Raw genomic sequence first — 27,078 nt, 5'->3', positions numbered from 1 at the left:
ATGTAAAAAACCAAATACTGCATGTGTTAGAGGGATACATACACAGACCTCATCTACCAGAATGGTGAGCCATCGAGAAGGAAATCTAGCTTCAAGCACCCGGTGCATCAAATTTGTGTAAGCAAACTTCTCTAAGCATGTTTTGTCAGATTTGTTACTGCAAAGTAAATTAATATTTGTTAATAAAAAATAGCAGGAAATTCTCTACAACCTATGTTAAAAAAAAAAGAGGTCGCATGTGATAAAAATCACAAGCAGAAAACAACTGTCTCCAAATGTTTCTGTTCTTGTATTTCTTGTGATCTGTAGTGTAACAAGGTGAATTAAGGACAAAGTAGCCATTCCCATGTTGTGCTCATGGGAAACACACCTTCAAAACATCACTTTAAATGCCGTTTTCAAATATATATTATTTAATACAACGGCAACACATTGCACCTTACAACAGTGCTGCTCTTATTAATGAATATTGCAGTGCCTTAAGAAAAATGGGAAGAGAAGTGCTTTCAGCGGAATCATTACACATTAAAAATTAAGGAATCTAAAAAGGAAGCACAGCTCAGCACCCTTGTGATAAACATATTTCTCATTTAAACAGATCCAAACCAGCGCCCTACTGTTAAAGATGGTAACAGATTGCTACAGTGTGTGAACAGCATCACGTGTCAGTATTTAGTCACCTTCCCTTTTGCATTCATGATGTTCAAAAAAGAGGGAGAGGAAGAAAGTAGGCACTAGCAATTTATAGATCAGACACACATGATTTAATTCAAATGGCTTTTGAACAAAGATGGCATTAGAAAATCCAAAATTTCAAATAACTTATTAAAGAAAGCTTCCTCCTTCTCTTTCCTAACAAACTACTGTCATCTCTTTACCTCTCTCCAGCTGGACTGCAGACCTCATGAGGAGCTATAACAAATTAGTTCATGGCTGTGTAAGCTTCTGCTTCATTACACGGCATAATGATAACCCAGGGAAGAAACTCCAACCCTACTCTCTTTACATCCCCTCTAACTCCCCATAGGAAGCACTGTCTTCTGGTGATTTTGTTAATGGGTAGCAAGTTTATCTGATGTTGAGTCTTTTAATAAAACTTTCTAATTGTTTTTAATTTTTCAAATCAATTGAAAGAAAGATGGATGGCTAAAAGGATAAAATAACAAAGTCAGAGAAAAAAAAGCTTATTCTTGTCCAAAGGCAACACACACAATTAGAAATGCTGGCTCAAAAAGAACAGTAGTACATCTGTGTGCATTCAGTCAGGACACAGCCCTAATGGTGGTGAGAAGAGCTCCTAACTTCTCAGTGCAGGTGAGTAGCCTAGATACTGAAAAAAAACCACAACGATTTTGTCGCAGAGTTAAGATTGCATATGCAGCTTATGCCTTACCTCTCTATTTCTCTGGTCTTTAAGCGATACCATGAGTGTATCTCCCAGACTCACGTAAGTGTATGCTACTGTCTTCCAGCACCAGTCGGTATCATTACCTGCTAGGTTGTAATTAAGTTCTGATCCAAAATTGTATTTATAAAGGACATATTTCAAACCACTGCCCCCTAAAATGCAATAAGGTGGAGGTGCCACCACCATGTTATCAGTAGTCAGGGGGCTACTGATGCCTCAAGCATTGCAGCACCTTAGGAGCACCAGCCTGTAATGGCAAACTACCTTGAGCAGGGGAGGCCAGCTAACACAACATGTACTTATTCAGGATTTTTGAATGAGTAGTAAACACACGTAATTCCCCTAGGAATACTGCAAATGTATACAGCATATGGCACAACATCCAGAACTGAGATTTCAACTCTTCAGTTGGGGAATATCAACAGTTTCACGGTCAGAATGAGATCCAACCATCTTGTACAGCTTCAGCCTTGCTCTGTAAGTAACACCATGAGTTCTCGACTGCTGTGGCAGGGAGCTGTTTCCCAAGCTTTCCTTTTCAAAACAAGGAAAAGAACTGTTTGAGAACTAGTATTTATATCAGCTTCCTTAGTTTTAAAGAACCACAGCCATCGCTCCGCAAGCCTTCCGAAAATATATGCAAGGCTGCCTTACAGTGAAGGAATTAGAGCTTCTAAGTTGCTCCAGCCTGTTTCTTGCTCAATTGGAGGAAGAAAGGGATCTGCAGGCAACACGAACATCTCTAGGTTTCCTTGAAAATCTGCTACTGACCCAACATTTTCTAATATGCCTTTTTACTTCCACATGCAGATAATTGTGTTTACAGCTCTCAGTCCCACAAATGGGAAAACAATTTCTGTTGTTCAGACACACAACAGAATTTGCAAAACGCTGCACATCTGACTTGAGTAAAACAAAAATCCTAGACCTCTCACAGATGTTTGACTGGTCGTGCCAGAAAACATTTTCTGATCTCCGAATCTGACCTAAAACTTCATTTTTGCAATCTTCTGTATTCAATTGCTGTGGAGGCCTCTTACCCTCTGAGAAATACATCAAGGTGAACAACTTTTTTGTGACTTTCAGACCATGTGATGTTGCAACAAGAGGCAGCTTTAGAACAGGCAGTGGTTTGTCTGATTTATATTCGCATGGTTATGCCACCAACCACATCTTTCTGCATTGTTTCTGCCAGGAAAGACAACAGGGAAGAGAGAGGAAATAGGATGGTAAGTGCCAGACATCTGGCAGAAGTCTTTTGTCTAGTATTTTTTTAAAGTCCTGAATTAAATAACAAATAATTCATAAATTAAACTTATTAAAGCATTATTTAAGTAATAATGAGCTTAAAGCCTCTCCAGATCTTTATTAGCACAATAGTGTATTTTCACAACACAGATGGAAATCGTGGAACCGCTTTTGGTGCAATGTATTTAAGCGTCAGAGCTTCTGTTTATTGTAATGTTTAAACTAGAGCAACCACATCTACTTTACTTTTCAACCAAGAAGTGGAAAAACGAACACAGCCACCTTACCTTATGAATTTCTGTAGCTAAACCTGCAGCAAAGGATCTTAAACTACTCTGATAAAAGCAGAAGACATGACACAAACCAGTATTCCACGAAAACTAAAGAAAGAAAAACATCCTGTTTTCTTTGGTAAAACAATGTTCAGAGTCCCTCTAAATTCTCTGACCCTTATTCATGCGTAGACACTTCATTCTTTCCCAGTAATTGCTCTTTGAGATTCAACAAAAAGTCCATGAAGCCAGAGAAAAAGTGATAGGACACCAGTAAATGAAGCGTGAGTCATTATCATCTGCCATCACTCAAGCACATGAATGCGAATGCTGGCACAAACCTAGACGTTAAATGCACTGATGACACTGACTCATAGGGTGCAGAAGTTAACCATCAATGTAGTCATCTTACTCTCTATACTTCAAGCTTCAAGTGCACTCTGCAATAATGAGATTCTTCATGCTCTAGACAAATTCAGCAGTAGAAGGCCTGAGGCTTCACATTAATTCAGCCTGTGTCAATGGCTTAAAGAAAAGAAAAAGAAAAAAAAGCAGACCTACCAATCTTCAAATCCTTTCAGTGAGAACCTCAAAAAGCTTGAAGTTTATTGCACCTTTTAGCCTTCCAGACCCACTATGAAAGCAGAACCAAATAAAGCAAAGGGGAGTGCTAAAAACAAATCCTTCTCATCTGAAAAAAGAGACCCCACAAGGCCCCAAACAAACAAAAAACCAAAACAACCACCTCTTCCTTAATATTATCTCATCCCAAAATGAAACATAGCAGAGATTCAATCCTAAAACAGGTCAAGATAAGAAGTAAAAGTGAGGCTGCGGGAAACCAATACAGGTATACTGCTGCACGTATTAACGCATATACAGTAATATCTTTCAAAAACATACTTTTGTCTGATGCTAAAGGGAAAGTAATGTTTTCTTAAGATGGGAAAGAGGAAATGGAGGGTAAAATTCTTATGCTTTTCAAGTCAGCAATATTTTTGAAATCAACTTCAAATGGATCCACTATTTAACCTGAAGAGAAGCTAAAATGAATATTTAAAGTCATGAGCACAATAAATGTTATAACTGTTCCTTTGGAAAACTGTGGTAACAGATTCTGGCTCACTGAAGATTGCAACCATCTCCTCTATCACAACTCATTACAGATCGAAGTGTCTGTAATTGAACCATAAATCTCCTTTGTTCTTAGAGAGATTGACTGAAAAAAAACAAAACAGTAGATATTTACAGTGATATACTTAGCGGCAGCAAAACAAAATATTATTTCAAAGTAAAATTATAATGATCTTTCATTAAAATCCACAAAAGGAAAAAACAGGAAAGAAAGTACGAAGAACATAAAGAGGAACAGCTCTAAAACTTGGAGTCCTTGGGTCCAAGTCACAAGTTCTTAAGGATAACATTGATACTTAATAATCAATGAAAAATTAATAACCTTTGGGAAAGTGGGATTATAATCTCTACTTGGAAAGTACCCAAGGCAGTCTGAAGACTACTTTAAATTAACACAAGCTTCCTAAGAAGCTCTCTCAAGATCACCTTCTAATTTTGAGTCACTGAGGTTACCCAGTGAAACAGAACTACAATCAGGAGACAGAAAGGTAAGTTTTGTGACACAATACTCAGTTTGTAATGGTCGGGGTAGGCCCTGGGAGACTGTCTGTAACTAGATACTGGGTGAAGTTCCTGGTAAATCTTTGAAAACAGTAACATGAAATTTTTCTTCTCTTTCTGCACTTGGAGTCAATTACCTGGCCTTGCAAAAGTAAGCGTAGGTCACTCTTTGCCTTCTGAATTTGCCCACTAACAAGTAGGCGGTTTCAAAGCAATGACATGCATATGGCACTGCATCCTCCACACACGAGTTCATTTACATCGGCATGCAAGTTTCCTCCCACCTCCCACCGACGAGTAGCTGCGGGACCCACTTACCAATGTGTGTCATTTAGGGAAACAGCAGTGTCAGACAACAGCCAGAAGACAAACCTTTCCGAGACAAATGCAATTCACTATGCTTTTCTCAAGAGCACACAAGTGGAATACAGTGGGACATAGAAGTGCACAAGAGCACGGGGACTGTGGAAAACAACAGTTCTTTTGAGGACCTGCAAATTTATAACCCTTGCACACCATTAACTTCATGACACTGAGCCACTGCATGAGAACAAGAAACACCAACTAAAATCAAGCACCATAGCACTGTTAATTTTTGCTCTTTGCTTGAACAAACAGTATGCACATTGAGAAAACCTTTGATGCCACTGGTTATAATAAAGTCCTACTGACATAGCTTAGCTGGGCTAGGCAGAGCTGCTCTCAAGTAGCTCCATTTTTGCTTCTCTGATTAAACACAAAGGGTTGTTGTACCAAATGGTGCTTTGCCCTGAAGCATCTCTTCTGAAGATATAAAAGGACCTCATTGCTCATTGTGGTTCAGGACTGTTGGGGGAGTTCATGAAGAGATGGGGCTGTGGCACTACCAGCATGCTGATGTCCTCCAGCTCGGTATTGCCACTTTCACAATGACTGAAATTAAGAAACAGTGTTGTCATGTCTAGCGGGACGTGGAATTTGGAGGACTAGCTAGTTGCTGCTAGCAGAGCTACAGGAAGTTCCTAGAAGGGTAGATGTAACATACCATCGATCAAAGGCTGACTGTTTTACCTAGGATACATGAGCAAGTATTTTTTGGAAGTTAAGAGTCCTGAACAAAGGTAATCTTTACCTATCAAAGTAAAAATCCCAGCTTCACATTGTGTACACGAGGTTCCTCCCTCCAAAAGAATTAGTTCTGTGCTAGTTTCAAACATTCTCACCTCTGACATGCAAGACAAAGACTTCAGTTCTTGTATCCAACAACTCCAGCAAGACACCTACAGTGCAACAATTCAAAAGGTACAATGCAAGTGCGCTGGTACACGTCAATGGCCCCAAACTTTACTGCAGCATCTGTGACAGGTAAAATATCGATTTCCTCCTTTCAGCACAGATGGGTAAAAAGCCCTATCACAGATATTCCCTATTATTTCTGTAAAGACTATCTTTGCTCTGCTTATACTCAGAGGGTCATAGCCTCCCTGTGGAGATGCCTTTATGGCCTGTGTAAAATTAAAACAGGGAGCCTAATGAGTCTTGTTAGAGATTAAACAGGTACACTGATACCTAGTTCAAATTGAACTTAACACCTTGGGTTGCTCATGTCAATTTTCTGAAACGTGGGAAAAAAGGTAATTGTCAATTAATGAGACCATCGACTTGGGGTTGGTGGAAATCAATAACATGAAACAATATGAAGCTATACAATCTTAATCAGTGTTCTATAATGAAAAGGCTTTTAGACAGCTACACAGAGTAATTGGTTGTTCCCTTGTGGCCTATCCTCTAAGCTATACAATAGTCCAATTAAAATATAATGTCAGTAGCAACACAGTTGTTTGTTTTGTGGTTTGTTGGTTTTGTTTTTTGTTTTTTTTTTTAATATGCACTAGGTTACATTTGCTAAATCAAAAGTTGCAGACACTGAAACAGCATGCACGGAACAGTAAAACATGGATCAAATGCAAGGGATCAAATTTAGGTCAGATACCACAGTCATGCATCCAAGGCTTCCAATTCACTACCTTTCTAATTATGTGTACCAGCTTGACCAAAGAATTCATATCTCTTGGGTTCCATCAGAAAAACAACATGGCTTAAGTAGAAATTCCTCTTTACAACATCGGTTGTAAATTCCTCTCAGGACAATTTCACATCTTTCATAGGAGAAATGAGACCGGCTTGAGATTAAACCTGCTTATTACCACCAAAGAATAAGAATCCCCATTGTCTTCTAAAACCAAGAAGAAATAAGAGGAGCTTTTAAAGAGGATTAGAAAGGCTGGATGGGTACAGCACTAAAGAGCATATGCCCAGGAAACTTTTCCAGCCACTTTCCCCCACCTCATGATTTATGGTAAAACGAAAGGATTGTATAAAAACGGCCCCATTAGGTTACAAGTGCTACAGAAGTTCATGACTGGAAGTTAAAGACCTGCTGCAGACAACATGCCCAGATGTATTAGAAGAAAGGTCCATATTTCCTTACCTACGCCTACCCTTTTGAGTTCATTACTGAGTAATTCATTCTTAGACTAGTTTTGCCTACTAGAAAATGTTATAATACAAGGTAAGATACAAAATTTATGACATACTTGCAGTGCACCCTGGCTACTAAGTAACAGAGCAAATTACAGGGGGTTTGGTTGGTTTTTAAATGATAAACAATCACATTGCTATCTCGAGGACTGGGCAGGCTGCCCATGTTAGAAATATGATGGTTTAGATCATAGTCTACCCAAACATGCTCCTCTTAATCCTAACAGCTCGATAGCAACCTATGAAACATTTAAAACAACAAAAGCCCACAAATTATTTCTTTGACAAGTTAAAAATTAAGCTAGATGATTCTTTTTTAGCATGTGCCAGTTTGAGAATATAAGGCCCAGTGCCATAAACAGGTGGTCATTAAGACACAGAGAGGTAGCTTGGTACTGGAAGAATGAATGGCAGAACTGGAAATTAAGCTGTCTGTCCAGTGACACAAACACACACACACCCCCCAAAAACACTGACACAGTCCATCATATCCCAGTAAAAAATTCTGACTGATCAGTTGCAAGCACAAAGCCTTCATTTTACTGAGGCTGCCCTTCAGCAAACCTATAAAACATCAAGGCGTTACACAATAAAATATATTTTGCATTTCCTTAAACGCAGTAGGCCAGTTAGAAACCAATACTACATAGACAAGCAGTTCTCAAAAGGCTAAATTTTTAGCTAATGTGACAGAAGTGACCCACAAAACATTCAAGCCACAGATGACAGCAGATTAAGTACATTCACTTTAAGAGGGAAAAAAAAAGAAAGAAAAAAGACAAAACAGAAAATTCTTTTTAGTTGTCTTTGGAAGCTGGATCCCCCATGTACACTTAGGCAGTGCCATACCAGTGCTTAGGGGTTTTTTGGTAGAACCCCACAAACAGGATTTTCTCTTCTCTTTTAATGAGGAACAACTCTAGGTTATTAATTTCAGGCATCTAGATGCCGTGATCTCTGACGCGGCAATGGCAAAGAAATACTGTAGGGTTAGCAGAAAGAGGCAAACCAAAGAAAAAACACTGTGTTTAGTAAGGATTAAAATCCTCAAGGTGATTTCAAAAGATTATTTAAGCCCTCAAAGAAGGAAAAGCATGAAAGAGGTGTCAGCATTCCATTAACAATGCAATTCTTATCCACCATCAGCTGGAAATACTACAGCACTTGGCATCTTATTAATATCAGAATCACTCATTTGATTACAAATAGATTTCCACCCTCCGAACTGAACAGAATCTTAAGCTTTGGGAGCACCACAGCATTGGACACAGTTGGACACTGTCACACAGGCCACTGCAGTTTTAATGCGCAAGCTAAGCAGCAGCATTGCTACATTTCAGAGAGAGACTGGAAAACTGCATTTGAACAGCAGCGTGAAACTGTTTAATTAAGGACATTTTTTTAAAGAACAAATGAACTTATTAACGCCAGACCTGAAATTAAATACCTAAATGTATTTAAAAAAAAAAAAGAGGGAGCTACTTTAGCGTCTCAAAGTACATCTCAGCTTTATCATGAGTTCCATATAGACAGACATAAGGAGAAGGCAAAGGGATGGGGAAGAGCAATCAACGCAAACTGGATCAGCAGTTCTGGTCTGGAGACTAAGTCGGGTGGAAGCGACTGAGAGTGCCACAGCTGTTCTAGTGCACAAAGCATACCAGCCACCACTTTATGGGGGAAAAGGGAAATGACAAGTAGAACTGGCATTACAGGGAAACTGTATTAAAAAGGCAACAGCCCTTCAGGAAAGGACATTTCTGTAATGGCTATCCTTTTTGTCCCTTTAGAGCCATTCTTTTAGGGTTTTACAAAATTAAAAAAGCTTCACTGATACTGGAACATATACCAGCTCTATAGCTTCCTTATTTGTTAAAAAGTGTACAAACCCTACAACCTAGTGTAACATTTAGAGGGCTTATTAAAGGTCAGCAGCAAACAGTCGTGAAAGCAAAGAGGCAGTGGTAGATTACCTTTTGAAAGTGAAAGAAGGAAAGAATCACTAAAGATAAAGGCGGAAAAAAAATGTCAGAATTCCAGTAGCAGCGAGTGGTGCAAAGAAATTAAACCATCCTACCCTGCCAAGCGTGCTCGTTCTTCTCCTGCAAATACCAAAGCTTTTATCATGCAGCTGTCAAATACCAAAGACATTGCTTATCATGGAATAGGCAAGTGCAAAATTCAGTGGTAGAATTTTCATATTCTGTAACGGTATATTTATACAAATAAAGGGAAGCTCTCTTACTATTAAATATAACTTAAAAAAAAAAAATCACACAGGACCTCCATTAATTTTGATACGAAGTCCAGTATATTTGACATCACTCCCCTATTCATTTCCTAGTATGCCAAAGTTTTCTGTTTTTAATAACAGCACAGCAGACGTTGACAGGGAGCAGACAGTCTCCAAAGACACATATGAGACTTAGGGGGGTCTTGTGAAATTAGCATAAACCCAGTTTAGATTTGGCAAGATAAATACAGCAATAAAATGGGTCTATTTCAAAGAGATTACTAGTTACATTGAAAATACGTGTCATTAGACAAAAATCCCTAGACATGAGAAAAGCAACAAACAGATTTCATTTCGAGCTGATGACTTGATCAGTTTGCCCATGCTGACATATACTAAGTTATCATCACTCAGGTCTCCTCTGCAACCAACCAGGCCAGAGCCCTGTGAAGTCACCATTTGCCACCCTGGAAAAGAGAAAAGGGGGGGGGGGGGAAATCAACATATTATTTATTCATTTCAGCTTCTTAAACCACCATCAACATGCCTCTACTTTGTCAACCTTCCAGAAAAAGCAGGCAAGCTTTGGAAGATACCATGGGTTTTGTGGAACGGGTTGACACCTGCCTGTTTTAAAGACTCTTGAATGAAGAAGCTGAGATATCAAGCAAATCCCAAATGAGCCAGCAACAGAACTCCAAATCTGTCACTGAAGTGATGCCTCGCTGCCCAGCTACGCAAGCCTCTTAAAAACCCTTCCACTCCTGAAGCTTTCTGCCCCACAGTATCTGTTTGAATGACATCCCAGCTGGGCTCCTCAATTTTGCAAAGCAAACAGGTATCACAGACTATACCACTTCATGCCTGCTTTGGTCTGCAGTGTACTGAAAGCTAATATCAATTAAAATCTCCAGTAGATCAATATCTAGACAGAGACGTAGTAGTGGACTTCAAGCTTTTACTAAATAAAGCTGTGGAAAAACAACACAACAATGCAGTCTACCTCAGCTGAGCTACTAGTTCTCTGGAAAGCCCATAAAAGTGTTAATCCAGCAGAAGAAACCACGTTTTAGAGATTCTTTCCATTCACCAGGAATTGATTACATGGAATTTCAGAAGGATCCTCTAAAGAACACTATAGCATCTAATAGGGGCTACCCACCTTTATGTGGGCTTCACCTACCAGGAAAAAGAAATGCCTAAACAGTAGGATTGATTTGGCAGAAATGGTTTGTGTGACAGTTCTCAAAGCATTTGTGTGCTGGAACCACAGTTCAGCATTTAAGCTGATACAGTTAGAACAGGAAATTACGTTGCTCTACTAAGGACAGTACACTCACGCATGTCTTTCTCACCCCTCTCTCCTCCTTTATTTATGGATGCTCTGCCATTCATACACATAACTTGGTTATTAACGTGGCACATAATTTGGTTATTTCCCAAATACATTTTTGGTCAGTAGCAAAGAACTGCAGAAGAGAAGCATTATCACCATCTGTTCTGACATGAAACCTGCCTGTGTCCTCCAACAGACAGCCCAACTCATCATGGATGACCCTGGAATAACCTGCTAACACGGTGATTGTTTAGTGACCAGATCCAGTGAGTAGTTCATTTGTGCTTGAAAAAAAACCCCAATGGTTTATAAACCCTCTTGTTACAATTTTTAATTACAGATGCTCTCCTCTTACCCACCATCAGAATTCTAGGGTTTTGTAGGGTTTTTTGTTTTTTCTGTTTGTTTTTTTTTTTTTTTTTTTTTAAATCTCTGACGTTCCCTGACACAAGATTTCATTGTGTTTGTATATTTTGAAATACAATAAGCTGACAATGCTAATGTTATATTCTTCAGCATCAGCTCAACTATCTCATTCTTCCCTTGCTGTATTTCCCACTCTCGCCCCAAAGGCATCCATAAGGAAAAAGTAGTTGCGAAAAACTGATCTGTCTGCAATATTTTGAAATAAACGCTGAGTATAACTTGCCCCCCCTAAAGGACTGGCCATTACTACTTTCAAGGACATCCATGTGACAAGACAGTTGTACAAAATAAATTCAGCATTTAAGGATCATGACAGTTGAAGAAGCTACAGATAGAAGGAACATATCTGCAAGCAAAAGATCCATAAAATTGTGTTATGGGAAAGAGAGCACGAGCAGGATTGGTGGGGGCAGGGATGTTCTTCACTACCTTTTTTTTTTTTTTTTCTCCTCTTCCCTCTCTTTGAATTCTTTCAAGCAAAGCCACAGGTACTCCTTTTCCTTGTTATTTGAGAAAATTTCAGTGGAGGAAATTAATGACTCAAGTTTCATAGAATTCAGGAACCTTCCCCCCATCCTATGGTTACACATACATCATGCACACGTTAGAGTGCAAGACTGAAAAGGAGAATATTTCTTCAGCTGCCTCTGTGGCTGATGGCACTCTGCTCCTGTCAGTCTGGCAAATGGAGTCTACCACAGTGTACTCATCTGTATTGAGAGAGAAATTACTCTTGCCCATCAGTCACAGAATGGATGAGGTAAAAAAAAATCCGTTCTCATGATGAATAAATCAGAGTTAAAAAAGGTCAGGATGCCTTCAGTGTCTGCCGGGGACAAACCTCATTTAAGGTTATTACATTCTTGTCAAAATCTTGACCAGAGTCAGTTTACCTACCTCTTTCTCTCCTTCCTATATTTCCTCCCTCCTTTGCCTAAAGTCACTGAGCTTTGCACGTATTTACTGCTTTACTTTTTAACATCACATTTTTTTTCTCTAGCAAAGTAGGGTACCTTGCCATGTTACAATGAAGACAGCTTTAAGTTCAAATAGTTACCGTTCCAAACTTAGCACTGGAAATACAAAAATACATGGGGTGAGGATCACCCCTAAAACTCACCCTTTAAAAAGAGTATGAAAGTCCTAGTTGCCCAACAAGAGACTAATTCCACATCTGAAGGGCTGGACGTCTGAAAGGAAAAATCTGACCACAACTTTTAAAAACAAGAGTTAAATCTGCAGTTAAAAGTTGTGCGATTTAAAGACCATCCTTCCCCTATTTATCAGTTGTAACGGCCCAAATATACCCTAGGTACTCCAAGTAGGGTTGAAGATTGTTTTCTTGTCAACTCATTACTCACAGATCCATTTTCCAGTGTGGCAGAAAGATGTAATTTAGCTCAAGTGACCATCTGAGAACAAGAGCCTCCTCAGGACAAAATGAGGGCAGGGGATGGTTGGCTTTTCTGAACTAAAAGCTTTCTCATGATCTCAAATCAAACCTATGACTACTAATGGACTCCAACTAGGTCCTTCCGAGAGGCTGTCAGAATATTTTTTTCCAAGCTGTCCTCGCAGGACCCTCCTTATCTCTATCTGAAGTCCTGAATTTTTTTGTGCTGCAGGAAGAGAAGTCAGGTGAAAAAACACTCTGTTCTTTTACTCTGAAAACATGTTTTAGCCAGAAGCTACTATAAATTCACAGGTCATTTAAAGGAACTGCTGATATGTCATGGAGACTCCAACTATTTGGAAACACTGTTATTTGTTCCATACTTTAAGTGTCTTTACAGATTTCTCTTCCTGGCTGTAATTCATGACAGTAGCAGGAAACTGTGTGTGTGTCCCCTCCCAGCAGTTCACTTGCCGCTGCTGCTGTTTTCCCTCTACTCTAGTCACAGTCCACAATCTGCATGCCTAAAATTTGTTCCTCTGGAGAAAAAATTCATTCCGAACAAAAGGACTGAAATCTCAACTTGGGAATTAGCAGGTACATTTAAAAGATATCTCCTTTTTCCCCTGCACCTGCCTCAAAGGAAAAGAAAGCAGATACCGATGTTCAGAAAGAACAAAATAGCTTTATGCAAGGTCTGTTTACCCCCTCCCCAAAATACTTTCTAACAGATTCTTACAGACTCAGTAAACAATCAAGGAACTACTCTGCTTCAGGAATAAATCAGCAGGCAAACAGGAAGAAAAGCATTCAGCTGTGGAGCTGACAAAATGAGCTGGAGCAACCACAGCTGGACCCATCACAGGGCTGCGGAATGCCCACCTTCCCATCGCTCTCCCTGCCAGGAGGAGCTAATGGGGACCCTCTGAGGCCACCCAACTCCAGGCTACACCACATGATGCAGATCAGCAGTTCCAGACAAGAGGATTTGTGTGTTTTTACAAGCATGGCACATCTGTCTGGAAACAGGTCAGAGAGCACATTTTGCTTTAAGTGGAATTGAAAGTGCCCACTGAATCAGCAGAAAGTTCCTCGTTACGCTGTGAAGCCCACTTCAGGTCCGAAAATAAAGCTAAGGGTTACCAAAACTTCAATAACAGCTATTGTGCATGCTACAGTTTTCACTCCTTTGGATATTTAGTACCCATAAACCTAGGTCCCTGTCTGGGTAATGCTTCCTTTAAAGACAACCTGCTTCTGACTGGGAAATATGGAATGGTTTCCACACCAAGGACCCCAACAAGAGAGGGAAGGTTACAAACCTTACAATACAATACAGAGGAGGATGAGAAGGGAACTAAAGGGAAAGGAAGCTTCGCTAACTCTTCAAGTTTTATTTTTCGAATTAATTAATTATGAAATAAGAAAGTCCAGACACATTCTTGATGCCCTGCAATTTAAACTCGTGGAAACAGCAAATGTAAGCTTGTGATATAATAGAGAAAGGCCGTTCTATTACACTAATCCTATCAGTCACCACAGGCTTTGGCCAGCCCTCGGCAGGCCAATGCTCTCGGCAGGCCTCTGCTGGGCTGCCTGCAGCCACACACAGCCCCCAGGCAGCAAGGGGATGGAAAATCCCCACAGCTGGAGAGCATTTTCATTCTAGGCAGCAGGAACACCACGCTACCAAGAGGCACCCATAACCTCTGCGACTACCACAGAGCATTCTGCTTGGACAATACAACACTAGTTTGCCGTTTGCTGTTTGCTGTTCCTGAATTTTGTCAGGAGTGTTTTAACTGCACAAGACAGCTGAAGGAAACGTTTAAAAGTAAACAGTCATGAATCGAGGATGGAACTCAAAAGTCGCTGACACCCAATCCGTACAGAAGAAGATAAGGCCTATCCCAGCAGAGTCCCTCTGGGCAGGCTGCTCAGGCTCCTCCCTGCGGTGCATTTGGCAGTCGGCAACTCAATTTAGTTTTAAGTGTTTGTTTTTAATCGCACATGTCAGCATGCCGGGTGGTTAACTTACAATGTGTCACACAAAACAAGAACAAGCCTCCCAGTTAATCAAATACCAACAAAACGTCTCATGTCATATTAATGATACTTGGATCGGAGCCAGGAGGAGTAAGTTTGAAAGCCAAGATCCCTCTGCTTTCCTCACTGCCTTAATTACTGTGCTACACTGAAGTTGCTAGAAACACAGACATCAGAAGATGACCTCCTGCATGCTGTCACAAAAGAGGTTTTTAATGATGCCTGTGGTTGCACCTCTCTTCCTTGCTAAATAACAAGGAACCTAGGAGAGCCCCACAACACATACTGGACCCAAAACCTGTCCTTAGGTTCCATACAAGCTCACATGCGCACTACAGGCTTGGCTCAGTGGCACAACCCATCCTTCCATCTACAATCCATGGGAACTGGATTCACCAAGGGGAAATCATGTCTGACTAATCTGATAGCCTTCTATGGTGGCATGACTGGATGGATAGATGAGGGGAGGGCAGTAGATGTGGTCTGCCTTGACTTAAGCAAGGCATTCGACACAGTCTCCCACAGCATCCTCATAGGGAAGCTTAGGAAAAGTGGGCTTGATGAATGGATAGAAAGGTGGATAGAAAACTGGTTGAAAGACAGAGCTCAGAGGGTCGTGATTAGGGGCACAGAGTCTAGTTGGAGGTCAGTGATGAGTGGTGTTCCCCAGGGGTCAGTACTGGGTCCAGTCCTCTTCAATATATTCATCAATGACCTGGATGGGGGATAGAGTGCACCCTCAGCAAGTTTGCTGATGACACAAAGCTGGGGGGAGGGGGGTGGCTGACACACCAGAAGACTGTGCCGCCATACAGAGGGACCTGGACAGGCTGGAGAGTTGCGCAAAGAGGAACCTTATGAAATTCAACAAGGGCAAGTGTAGGGTGCTGCACCTGGGGAGGAATAACCCCATGCACCAGTACAGGTTGGGGGCTGACCTGCTGGAGAGCAGCTCTATGGAAAGAGACCTGGGAGTCCTGATGGACAACAGGATGACCAAGAGCCAGCAATGTGCCCTTGTGGCCAAAAAGGCCAATGGCATCCTGGGGTGCATCAAGAAGAGTGTGTCCAGCAGGTCGAGGGAAGTCATCCTCCCCCTCTACTCTGCCTTGGTGAGGCCGCACCTGGAGTACTGTGTCCAGTTCTGGGCTCCCCGGTTCAAGAAGGACAAGGAACTGCTGGGGAGGGTGCAGCAAAGGGCTACCAAGATGATTAGGGGACTGGAACACCTCTCTTATGAAGAAAGGCTGAGGGACTTGGGTCTTTTCAGTCTGGAAAAAAGACAACTGAGGGGGGATCTTATCAATGCTTATAAATACTTCAAGGGTGGGTTTCAGGAGGATGGGGCCAGGCTCTTTTCAGTGGTGACCAGGGACAGGACAAGAGGTAACGGGCACAAACTTGAGCATAGGAAGTTCCACCTAAACATGAGGAGGAACTTCTTTACTTTGAGGGTGGCAGAGCACTGGAACAGGCTGCCCAGAGAGGTGGTGGAGTCTCCATCTCTGGAGACATTCAAAACCTGTCTGGATGCGTTCCCGTGCAACCCGCTCTAAGGTGACCCTGCTCTGGCAGGGGTGTTGGACTAGATGTTCTCCAGAGGTACCTTCCAACCCTATGATTCTATGAATGACATGAGCATGAACTTGCTCCAGTCACATCCACACCTTCTCCAGAAGGAGGCACCGTCTCTCTTGGGGTGCTCTGCTGCCTTTGTGCTAGGAACCAGCCACATGTGGCCACGCAGTGGGGAAAAACCAGTAACCTGGAGCCAGGGCGGAATGCAGGAACATCTATTTCAGTAGCTGTGTGGGCACACGTTAAGCTTAAACCAATGACCAAGCTGTATTTTAATTACAGCTGGGTTCAGCTAATCACCTTTTGAATGTCTGCAGATCTCGGAAAACAGATTTCTTTACATAACATAAAGGAGAATTTTAGGCAATATTCAGACTTGGTAAAGGTTTTTGGTTTTGTTTTTTTTTTTTTCCTTTTCCAACATAAAGGTACAAGATCCATAGACTGAAAGCATTTACCCACTTCTAAATAAGTCAAATACTTTGAGCAAAAAACAGGCCTCAAGATGCTAGGAACAAACTACTGCAATAATGGTAACAATAACATTCTCAAGCTATAAAAACACTGAACTAAACTTGCAGCCTCAATTTGCATTTCCCAGAGCTCTAACTTTAACATATTGTAATAACATTGTATTAAATCTTGGGGTTTTGTTCTTTGGCTTTTGGAGGGATGAGTGAGAAGTACTGGGCACTATATACAATCGTACTTTCCAGTGGTGAATACATATACAAGTGGCTGTCTTAACCAAAGAGGATGACTTCACATAACTAGCTACAATTATTCTAATTTTGTACTCAAGAGATATAGGAACTTCCTAGGGGAAAACAAATTAATAAAAAATAAAATCCAGAACACCCCATCACCACCACACACAAATTTCTGGAGAGGAAGGGGGAAGGAAACAATCAATCTTGGACTTTGAACTTCTGCATAGGGCAGAACCTTTATTATTATTATTATACCTTTACAATAAAACTTAAGTTCCAGAAAGGTAAAAACACTAGAAGTCAACAACATTACCAGTTTCTTTCCTAGAGTCTTAAATGGATGGACAGGTATTTTGGTGAATGGCTCACATAGCTACATTGCAAACTGTTCATCTGCTGCCTACCTCTTGAACACCTCTCACTTGTCCAGAGATCAGGTCTCAGGTGCTAGAAAATAAAATTTGTTATAGTTCAAGACTATAAATCTATTCTTTCCACTGTAAGAAGATTCCAAGATATTCTTTTAACAATACCAGATCCTAAGACCCTCTCACAATTCACAGAAACGTCACAGCCAAATTTTTAGCATTACTTGCAAACTGTATTTAATATTTTATATGAAGAATACTTCTGTTATTTCCTTTTGGATATTATCTGAAAAAAGACATTAATTTTTCCTAATACAAGACCCAAAATATAAAGCCATCTAAAATTTTTGCAGCAGGTATATCCTACTGAATATTACATACTTGTGGCAAAAACTGAAAGCAGTACTATCTTAGTGGTACAGAAAGGGCATAACAAAGAAGACAGGAGTCAACATACAATTTAGCCTTAGCTAAACTCTTTCTGACCAGGCCAGTATCAGTTGGACAGAAAGAGGCCAGATCCCCCATGATATGCCAAAGAAGTGTATTACAATGACTTGAGAATCCTCCACATTACTAAGGAACATGCATTTGTCTTCACTGTGATCAGAAAATAAATATGAGACAGAGAATTCCACAAACGCATACTAGTGCAAGACTGTTCTCTATAAAAATTACTCTAGAGTTCTACCCAATTTCAAAACAGATGAAGATCTTTTTCTAGAACACTATCCCAGAGGGCAAGAAAATCAACAAAAACCCCCTCACTTTTACAGCTCATCCTTAAAGTTCATAAACAGCTTTGAAAAGAAACCCACTCTTCAGAATAAGATTGTTTGTATGATCCAAAATGATCAGACCAGGAGAGGCCAGATTGGTGCAATCATGCAATGATACTGATAATCGACGTAGTGGTTCAAATTGTTCACAAAACACTGAAATCAAGACAGGCAGCCAGGTTGAGACTACAGATGTTTATGAAATGTTAACTGGGCATTTCACTCCGTTCTGAGGCAGAATTAACAGCCTCCTGTACTGACCGTATGATTTAATTGCCTGCTATAATACTCTGATAGTTTAGCAGTTCAAAATATCATGATTGTTAACACACTGATATACCGATTCAATTTCACTCCTGACCTGGATTTACGGCATTGCTCATTCTTATTTAGTACTTCAGACTGTAGCTATAAGTAAGTGAGACTTGCCTGCCTCCTTTTTTTTTTTTTTCAGTCCATTAGGAACAAATAAGAACTGCTTTCTTTTTAAGCTTTAGAACAGAACTGATAACTGCAAGTCCAAAAGATTTATTTAAAAACAACTGGTTACATCTCTATGTTAACATCTTTGCTCCTCAAAATGAAAAATACATTGTAAAAGAATATACTCTTGCATTCAAAATTTCATACATCTCTAATCAGTACACAAATAGTGATAAGTGTCTGCCACTTCAGCCAGGTAATAAGATCCATTGCTTTCACTCGTGAAACAGAATTCTGTCACTCCTGCAGTTCAAAACCCTATTGCTAGAACAAAACACATTCACTCATAATTGATAAAGATATTATCTTCTGACAGAGGCGACGCACTGGCCCTTCACCCTGAAATGTCTTCACATTTGGATGATGCACATTACTTACTGTGCAAAGGCAAAGGCTAAAACTACTGTTGCCCCATCCTACGTGCAAACACCCTCGGGGAAAACCAGATGGTTATCGACTCAGTTCATACCGTTATTGTATTAGCAAGATCCACTGATAAGAGGTTTCCCACACTTAAGTTAGGAGAACCTTTCTTCTAGAATCCGCCAGGCACTCAGAGGCTATTTATGCTGCCATTAACAGCATATGCGGTGCACACATACAACACTTAGTGACAGAATGATTTGCAGGGCATGGAGTAGGGTAGAGAAAAGGGATGCTGAGCTGTCAAAGTAACATCTCATTATATCATATGAAAGTAGTGAAGAGGAAAGAATAGGGCAGAGGGAGAAGTGGAATAAAAACAATTTAAATAGCTTTCATGCTGTTTCTAGGAGACCACGTAACACGGCTGCTGAATGGAAGATGCCCGTTGTCAGTAGGAGGCACACGGCAGCAGTAATACAGAAGGGTTTGGGGGGGTGAAAGAGGGGAAAAAAGGGGTAACACACAGACACTGGTTGAGCATTATTCCCATTTCAGATTGCCGATTTCCCCCAGAGAACAAAATTAAATAAAGCACGAGGAAGCCAATAGAGCCACTGGAGAATTTAAACAAAGAAGAATCTCAGCTTTTACTAAAACAATGACGATGATGAATTAAACAGAAACACAGTATTAGAACTTGGATAGATGTGAAAGTATTTTACAACTCTACCAGAAATACTAAGGTAGACTTTACGTGGAAGACTGAGCTGACACTCCAGGTCATTTCTTTTTGCAGAAACGAGAACTGTTTTGGCCAACAGGAGAGCATGGCTGCACAGGATCTGTGCCTTAAAAAGAGACAGATGATACTGAAATGTTGCTCTTCAGCCTCAGGCTATCTACAGAAGTAGCTCAGGAAATATTTTTACAGATGAGAGGACACGCCAGGTACATAAAGTCCCAGCTCCAAAGAACAGACAGCCTCATTGCTAATTTCTTTCTCTGCTTTTTAAGAAACCTGCCTTTCTATTTGAAGTTATCTGACAAGTCCAATCACCTCTTTGAGGACTCGAAAAAAAACCCAAAACCCTGACAAGTTCTATATCAGGCAAAGTTTTGTATTATTTATACATTATGATCACATTTTCTGTTTCAATTTTCAAGTATCTTCTACCTCTAAAAGCTTAAAAAGTTACAATTTGCTTTTTCACCATCCTCATTTATAAATAAGAACAGTCATTACTGTTTCATACACAAAGAATACTATGGTTCAAGGAAGGCCAAACTACTTGACTAATGACACAGAATAAGTCAACAGCAGAGCTAGGAATAGATTATAGCTGTCCCAGTTCCCAGTCTTTTGCTTTAGTTATAAGACCACAGGACTGCCGAGGTGAATCCAGGCTGAGAACATTGCCAACTGGCCATTAGACAAAAAAAGCAGATCATTTGAAGAGCTCCTCTGTAGAAGGATTTGACTGTTGGGCCTCACTGGGTAACATGTTGAAGAGAGTGATTTGACTTGGGAAAGCAGAAAAGGGCTTAGCAGACAGCATATTTTTTCACTGCCAGCTTCACACAACTTCTTAAGATATTGATTTGGTAGAATACATATGCACCTACATATGTATGTAACAGATGACATTAAGTGCCACATGCAACTTTATTAGTTACTTTATACCAGAACTAGCACCAGTTTTCAGTATGGAGCTTAAGACAGAAAGAGAGTTGCTATTAACTGCATCATTTTCCAAGGTGCTTTCTTAACGGTTATTTGGATATAGGCAGTTTGGAGACAAACATGCTAAACATTACTTGCAACACAAGCACGCAAAACACCGTGTAGCTCAAGTTTGCAGCACTTAAACCTTGGCATGGTGCTTACTGCAGCAAACATTTGGCCCGACAATAAAACTTTGTCTCTGATGAAGACTGTTCTCTGTAAAGAATACTCTAAGCAAACTAGTTGGAAAAGTGCCACACATTCATCAAAGATGTATCTGTTTATAGGAATGTACCTTTTCAAAGTTAGACACCTATAGCATGGACCTGAACTCAATGTCTTGCATCTCAGATGAGATGCCTGAACAGCCATGTTCTTTTTGCATCTGCTGGCTTCAAGAAATTGCCATGTTCTCATAAGAGAATATCCCAACATTACTCCAGTTAAAAGTCTAATTAATTTCAGAAATTTCAAGCGCATGGTAGTACCTCAATTGAAATGCAACTGTACTTTTTTTTTTTTTTTTTTTTTTTTTTTGAGTTAAATGTGTACAGATAATACATCTAGGTAAAATACTTTTATCCAAAGACAACCCTGAATGAGTGATCTACAAAACTCCCAGATACTTTGGATCAGAGATTCCCAAACTGTGGATAAGGAATCCTAAAGCTTCCCACAGAAGTACGCAATATACTTTTATCTTGCAGAAGATCTAAAACAACAGAAAAGGCTATATGCCTCCATGGAGACAGATTACAAGGCTCACACAAGATACTACGTTCTAAATTGGTGCAAATCATCTGATTTACAGTAACTATCCATGTGTGCTTTTTACCCACAGCAAGTGTAAAACAATTTGAATTAGGAACACCACAGTTATTTGGAAAGTAAATTTCCCAAGATTTGTTATATACTGCAGAGCTGCTAAGACCCATTGCTTTTAATAAAGCTTTACTCCACAAGGCCCAATCTGTCTGCAACAAAGAAGGAACATCTCTGCTAAGTCTGAAAACTGTGGAAGAGATAGCAGACGGTTCAGACACAAGACTCACGCTCGTTGCCAAATTGGTCATAGTAGGATGGCTGATAAAATTTTAATGCTTAATATTTCAAGATCATGGAAGCAAGAACTGGTTTGTAAACTCCCAAGAGGGGCTACTGCTGTTAACTAATGACACAGCCTTTCAATCAGGCCATAACACCTTGCACTAAGCTTTAGTATACTCAGTACTAGTTAGCAACGTAGGGCCAAAACAAACTGCAGCTATATCCCAGTATCTACCAATGATGCATTTCCAAAATGCCTAAAATTTTGCAGTTTGACAGAGTAAAGCTACTTTTCCTAAAAGATTAGTGTAATTGACGGGGGATATATGCAGCAACTTCAGAAAGAGACTTTAAACAGACAGAGCATGTATGAGATAGAGCATCACATAACAGTTGAGGCTGGGAAGAACCTCTGGAGGTCATCTGGTCTGCCCCCCCCGCTCAAGCAGGGTAACTTAGCTCAGGCTGCACAGGACCACATCCAGACAGCTTTTTATTATCTCCACAACCTCTCTGGGTAACCCATTCCAGTGTTTGGTCACTCTCACAGTGAAAAAGTGTTTCCTTATGTTCAATCATGGTTCAGTTCGTCTCTACTGCCTCCTGTCCTATAACAGGGTGTCACTGAAAAGAGTGTGGCTCGGTCTTCTTTACACCCTCCCTTAAGGTACTTGCATACGTTGGTAAGTTCCCCCCTGAACCTTCTCCAGGCTGAACAGTCCCAGCTCTCTCAGCCTTCTCACAGGAGAGATGCTCCAGCCCCTTAATCATCTTCGTGGCCCTTTGCTGGGCTCTTTCCAGTATGTACATGTGTCTGTCATACCGTGGAGCTCAGAACTGGACACAGTAATCCAGATGTGGCCTCATCAATACCACATAAAAGGGAAGAATCACTTCCCTTAGTCTACTGGCAACAGGATGAAGAAGCAGGAATAAAGTCAGGGTCACTGATTCATCAAATAGAAGAGATTAAGATCCGAGTCGTCCAACAAAGGAGATGCTGTCGTTCCATAATTTATCATATTACAGAAGATTTAATCACCACCAGATTTCACTGCCATCATCGTCCTTGGGAAACTTAATGGAAAAGGACAGAAAAGTAAGGCTTTGATAACAATTAACAGTGCGCTGTATTAAATGATCAGCAACAGAACTTTGAAATGGTGGATAAAGAAGCAACAGATACAGCAAGGTGCTGCTGTACTTGAGTAACTGAATCTAGTTCTCTTACTATGACCAAACTGTCATTTAACAGGAAACATTCGAGGTCACATAGAATCTACCTGAAAGCAGCTCAATGCTCAAACATGTGGCAACACAGATCAGCTGCTGCTGAATCCTTGCGAAGAGGAAAGCATTTCATTCCATTTAAAACAGACTCAGCTCCTCCCCAGAGCTTGCTGCCCTTTACTGTTCGGTGACAGGAACTCTGCCATACGCGTAGCCTTTCCTGGGAAGTGTTAAGCACTCTAGCCTCAGCGGCACTCCAAATGCTAATTACAACCGCTCCCCCGCACTTGCCTTTTAACTGGGGGGGGCGGGAAGGGGGGGGAGCATATTAACAAGATCGAAGAGAAAGCAAAGATGAAGGGGGAATAAAAAATAAAAACGTGAATTGGGCAGATGGATCATGAAGTCAAGAGGTAAGATACCGTTAGGGGATAAGCAGCCTTCCCGAGGCACAACGCGTGGCAAGCTTCCCTTGTAATGTCACAAAGTAGCTTACGGGAGAGGAGTTAATAGGTTTAAAGACTTTCGCTCGCTCGCCGGGGCGGGTGCGAGAGACGTTCCAAAGCCGGAGCCCACGGCGCGGCCGGGCGGCAGCGGCATTGCCGGGCCTGCACCGCCCCCCCGCGGCCGCGGGCCGCACGGCGGGAGCGCTGCCGCACACCGCGCGCGCGCACACACACACACACCCCCCCGGCAGCGGGGAGCCCCCCCACAGCCGGCTGCCGCCCCGGCCTCGCCCACCAGGGCTGGCTTTCTCCGCCTCATTTCGAGACGGGGGCGCGGTATATCAACGCCATGGATGATCGCTGGCCTTCATTATAAAATAAAAAGCCCTTTCCGACATCTGACATCGCTTACAGGATCTTACATCGGCTGTAGTATTTTTTACTCTGTTGACTTATTTGAATATAAAAAAAAAAAAAGTTAACTTTGACAGCAGATAAAATAACCGGTTTCATGTTACACACAGACACTAGCCTCTGCCTTGTTTGGTTACCTTTCAGGCATTTCCTGGTTAACCTCCTTTATAAACCGCAAAACTTTTTTTTTCTCTCAAATACTGACAGGCTGCCACACTGCACCCGAAACCATTTGCTGTTCTACACCACTTATTACCCACACGTAACACTTACTCTATTTAGTTATGTACGCGATGGACTCAAAATTGTCCTTTTCTTTGTAGAAGGCCAACACTGCTCAGAAACAGGACAATCCCTGAAGGGTAACCTTGTATTTCACTGCGATATTCGCGTGGCACAGTGCTTCCAGTTCTTCGCCTTTCAGGAGGGGAGTAAATGCACTGGTGCAAGCTGGAAAATGAAGTCACTATGATGCAATCTGGTGCAATAATGGATTGCACTAGAAAGACGCAGGCTCTGGAGAGCTTTCCAGCCCTTACGCGCTCATTACCATACAGCAAGCAGACAGTCTCCAGTTCATAGATCCCAGGACACAAGAGTGCAGCAGTCACGACATCACAGTTTACTTATTGCAAAGCATTTGATTTAACTAGGAAAGGGCTATCAGAAGAAACCAGAAGTCAGTAGAAAGAGCAAGAACATAGCACTGAATGGCATTTAATAGTAAAAGAACTTGAGATCTGTTTCTTTCACAGGATGGTTGTAATCACTCCTGCAACTACATGATCCTTACAGTAATTCCAGTTGGTCTACGCTATCAGCAGCTTCTAAAGACGACTCCTGACGACAGAGTCAGCTCTAAATTCAGCATAATCCTGATGGCTCTTTCAGGAGCAATTTTTCCACATCCCCTCCCAATCTCTATTTTCGGTTGTGCTCTCAATGTCCCTCCTATTTTGCTACTCCTAGCATTGTTGTAAATTTTAAAAGTACATACTGAGCTCAGACTGTAAAAGAACTCACAGTATTTACTGTACCACTGCTTAATCACATCAACTCAACTGCTACAGTTCCTTTTCCTCACCCTGGCAAAGCGGGCATATCCAGAGCACATAATTCTCCCAGACCACCCAACAAGTCACAGAAGCAGAATATTAATACTGACATTTTTCATCGTCATTCAAACCAGCAGGGTTGCAGGCAGGCAGAAGGAAACATTTTCAATTACAAAAACTTGGTTTGCAAAAATACTTAGCCACGTTAAAAAACACATGGTTCTGATTACACGATTCAAAGCCATAGTCCAAAATCTGAGACTACTCCTGATAAATTGCTGAGACAAGATGATCTCCTGTGTTTTACATTTCAGAATATGGTCTCCAGGCTCATGTAATCATCTGCTCAGGCTAGTGACCAGAATTCTTACTTCAACAATGCATTGTTATTACATGCTGACTTGGCATTGCTTACAAAGATGGGGGGGTGAGGGGGGTGGGAAATATCAAGATTATATTCTCTGCATGTATATATTCAGCAATCACAATATCTTCCACATTTATTTCCTTCTGGCTTTATAGAGTTGCAAAAAAGAAACCTGTCTTTCACTTACCTCTAGGTACTGTAATTGCCAACAGAGAGTATATGAGATAGCAGAACAAGAAATTACAACTTAATGAGAAAACTTCAACAAGAAGTGATGGAGCAGCAAATTCCTAAAACCGTCTACTTGGTTCATATTCCCTTTAAGAATGGCTGTCAGTATAAATGCTGTATCAGCATCTTATTCTTTTAGAGGAAAAATATAAAACACATTTATGTTTCCTAGAGACATGTCATGGTATTTTAACAGTAAGTTGCTAATAAGAATCTCTGCACTCTCTGGGTTGTTTAAGCCATCCACAGCGATTATGAGTGATTGTGTTTTAAAAGTCACTGAAATGGAGACAAAGCTCAAAACGTATCATCACTTGCGGCAATGTTAGCAGTTTCTATTCAAAAGAACACAACGCCTATTTTTTTGCACGTATACAATGTCTGCAACATTGACACAGGGGGGAAAAAAACGCTCCCTGTATAAATCCAGGGCATGTCATTGCAAACAAGGTTTTTAATTAAAATTGGCATTTTTGAGCCTCCTACTGACTGACAGCGTCTCACTGCCTCCCTCCTCAGATGGCTAACCTGGCTTCCAAGAGAGATGGTGGAAAGAAACAAAATCACTAGAATACCTAACTTTGACAAGTCTCTGCTGGGGACAATTTCAATAGCAGGATGCTGCAGAGAGAGGTAAGGAAAGAATAGATGACTGCTTAGGAAGTCTTCCCTAATGAAGGCTCAAAACATCACAAACGAGACAGTACAGGAAGCCTTTTATTCCTAAGCCTACAGACAGGATGATCAAGCAGGACAATTTTAATCAAAAACCATACTGTTAAAGAGAATGCAGAACAATGTCTGCACCTCAGTGGGCACAGCTTCGTTTTAATGCAAAAGGCTAGGTCTCTGGTTTGGAGGTTAGTTCAGCTGTCAGCATTGACAAAGCTTTATCCCTCTCAGAAAACAGGCAGAGGTAGGCTGTCAAGTCAGATAGATAGATAGATAAATAAGAGTTCCTTGGCCAAAACATTTTCCCCAATTTAATGCAAAGAGTTTATATTGACTGCTAGTACTGTACCTTCGGGAGGCTCTTCCCGCAGATGAGGAGGCAGTTCTTCACTTGTTGTCTCAGTTTCATCTTCCACCATCTGTGTTTCTAAGCTAGGTCCCTGCAGAACAGAACAGCAAGAGGAGGTAAACTGGAGAAAGTTCAGAAAGGAACCACAGAAATAATTATAGGATTAGATAATATGCCAGATAGTACGGACATAAGGAGCTCACTTTAGCTGATGAAAAAGAAAACTGCTGGGAGATCTGTCTGCAGTCAAATTACTTACAGGAAGGGGGTAGAAAAGAAAAAAAAAAAAAAGAAAAAAGGACTCTTCAAGCTAGCAAGCAAACTTACAAGCGTCTCAGTAGACTGAAGACCAGGAACTGAACGGTGAAGCACAATTTCTAAATTACTATTTCTAAAACACGCAATGCAATAATAAATTCAAATCCCCATTTACCAAGGGCAGCAGCAGATTCACCATCACTTGGAGTTTTCAAGAAAAAAATAGAGTATTTGATTTGTCTTACCAAGACTAGATTCTGAAACATCTGTGGCCTGTTGAATACAGGAGGAGTTCAATATGGGTTATACTAATGATCCCACACCTTGTTTTCCAAAGGAAGATAAAGGAAACTGGTTTATGATCTTTTAACCCACCAAAGTCCACTGACCATGTAGTTTTCCCCTACATGCCCCTCGCACATGCATTTGTGCCTGCATGTGTAACATGCTAAACTAACCGCTCCTGACAAACTACCAGATTGCCC

General features: G+C 40.9%; 1 protein-coding gene across 2 annotated transcripts in view; it reads right to left on the bottom strand.

Moving 5' to 3' along the window:
• The window catches only part of LOC134514806 (transmembrane protein 263-like), a 206,049-nt gene that overhangs the window by 165,755 nt on the left and 13,216 nt on the right, over window positions 1–27,078 (bottom strand). For both annotated transcript variants that reach the window (XM_063333090.1, XM_063333091.1), the window contains exon 2: window positions 26,336–26,426. In XM_063333090.1, coding sequence (XP_063189160.1) covers window positions 26,336–26,426 — 91 coding nt within the window. The remainder of the gene's footprint in view (window positions 1–26,335; window positions 26,427–27,078) is intronic.

Source organism: Chroicocephalus ridibundus, chromosome 4 (assembly GCF_963924245.1).
Source record: "Chroicocephalus ridibundus chromosome 4, bChrRid1.1, whole genome shotgun sequence".
Lineage (NCBI taxonomy): Eukaryota > Metazoa > Chordata > Aves > Charadriiformes > Laridae > Chroicocephalus > Chroicocephalus ridibundus.
Note: the sequence above shows the minus strand (reverse complement) of the source record. Positions and strands in the feature narration are given on the sequence as shown.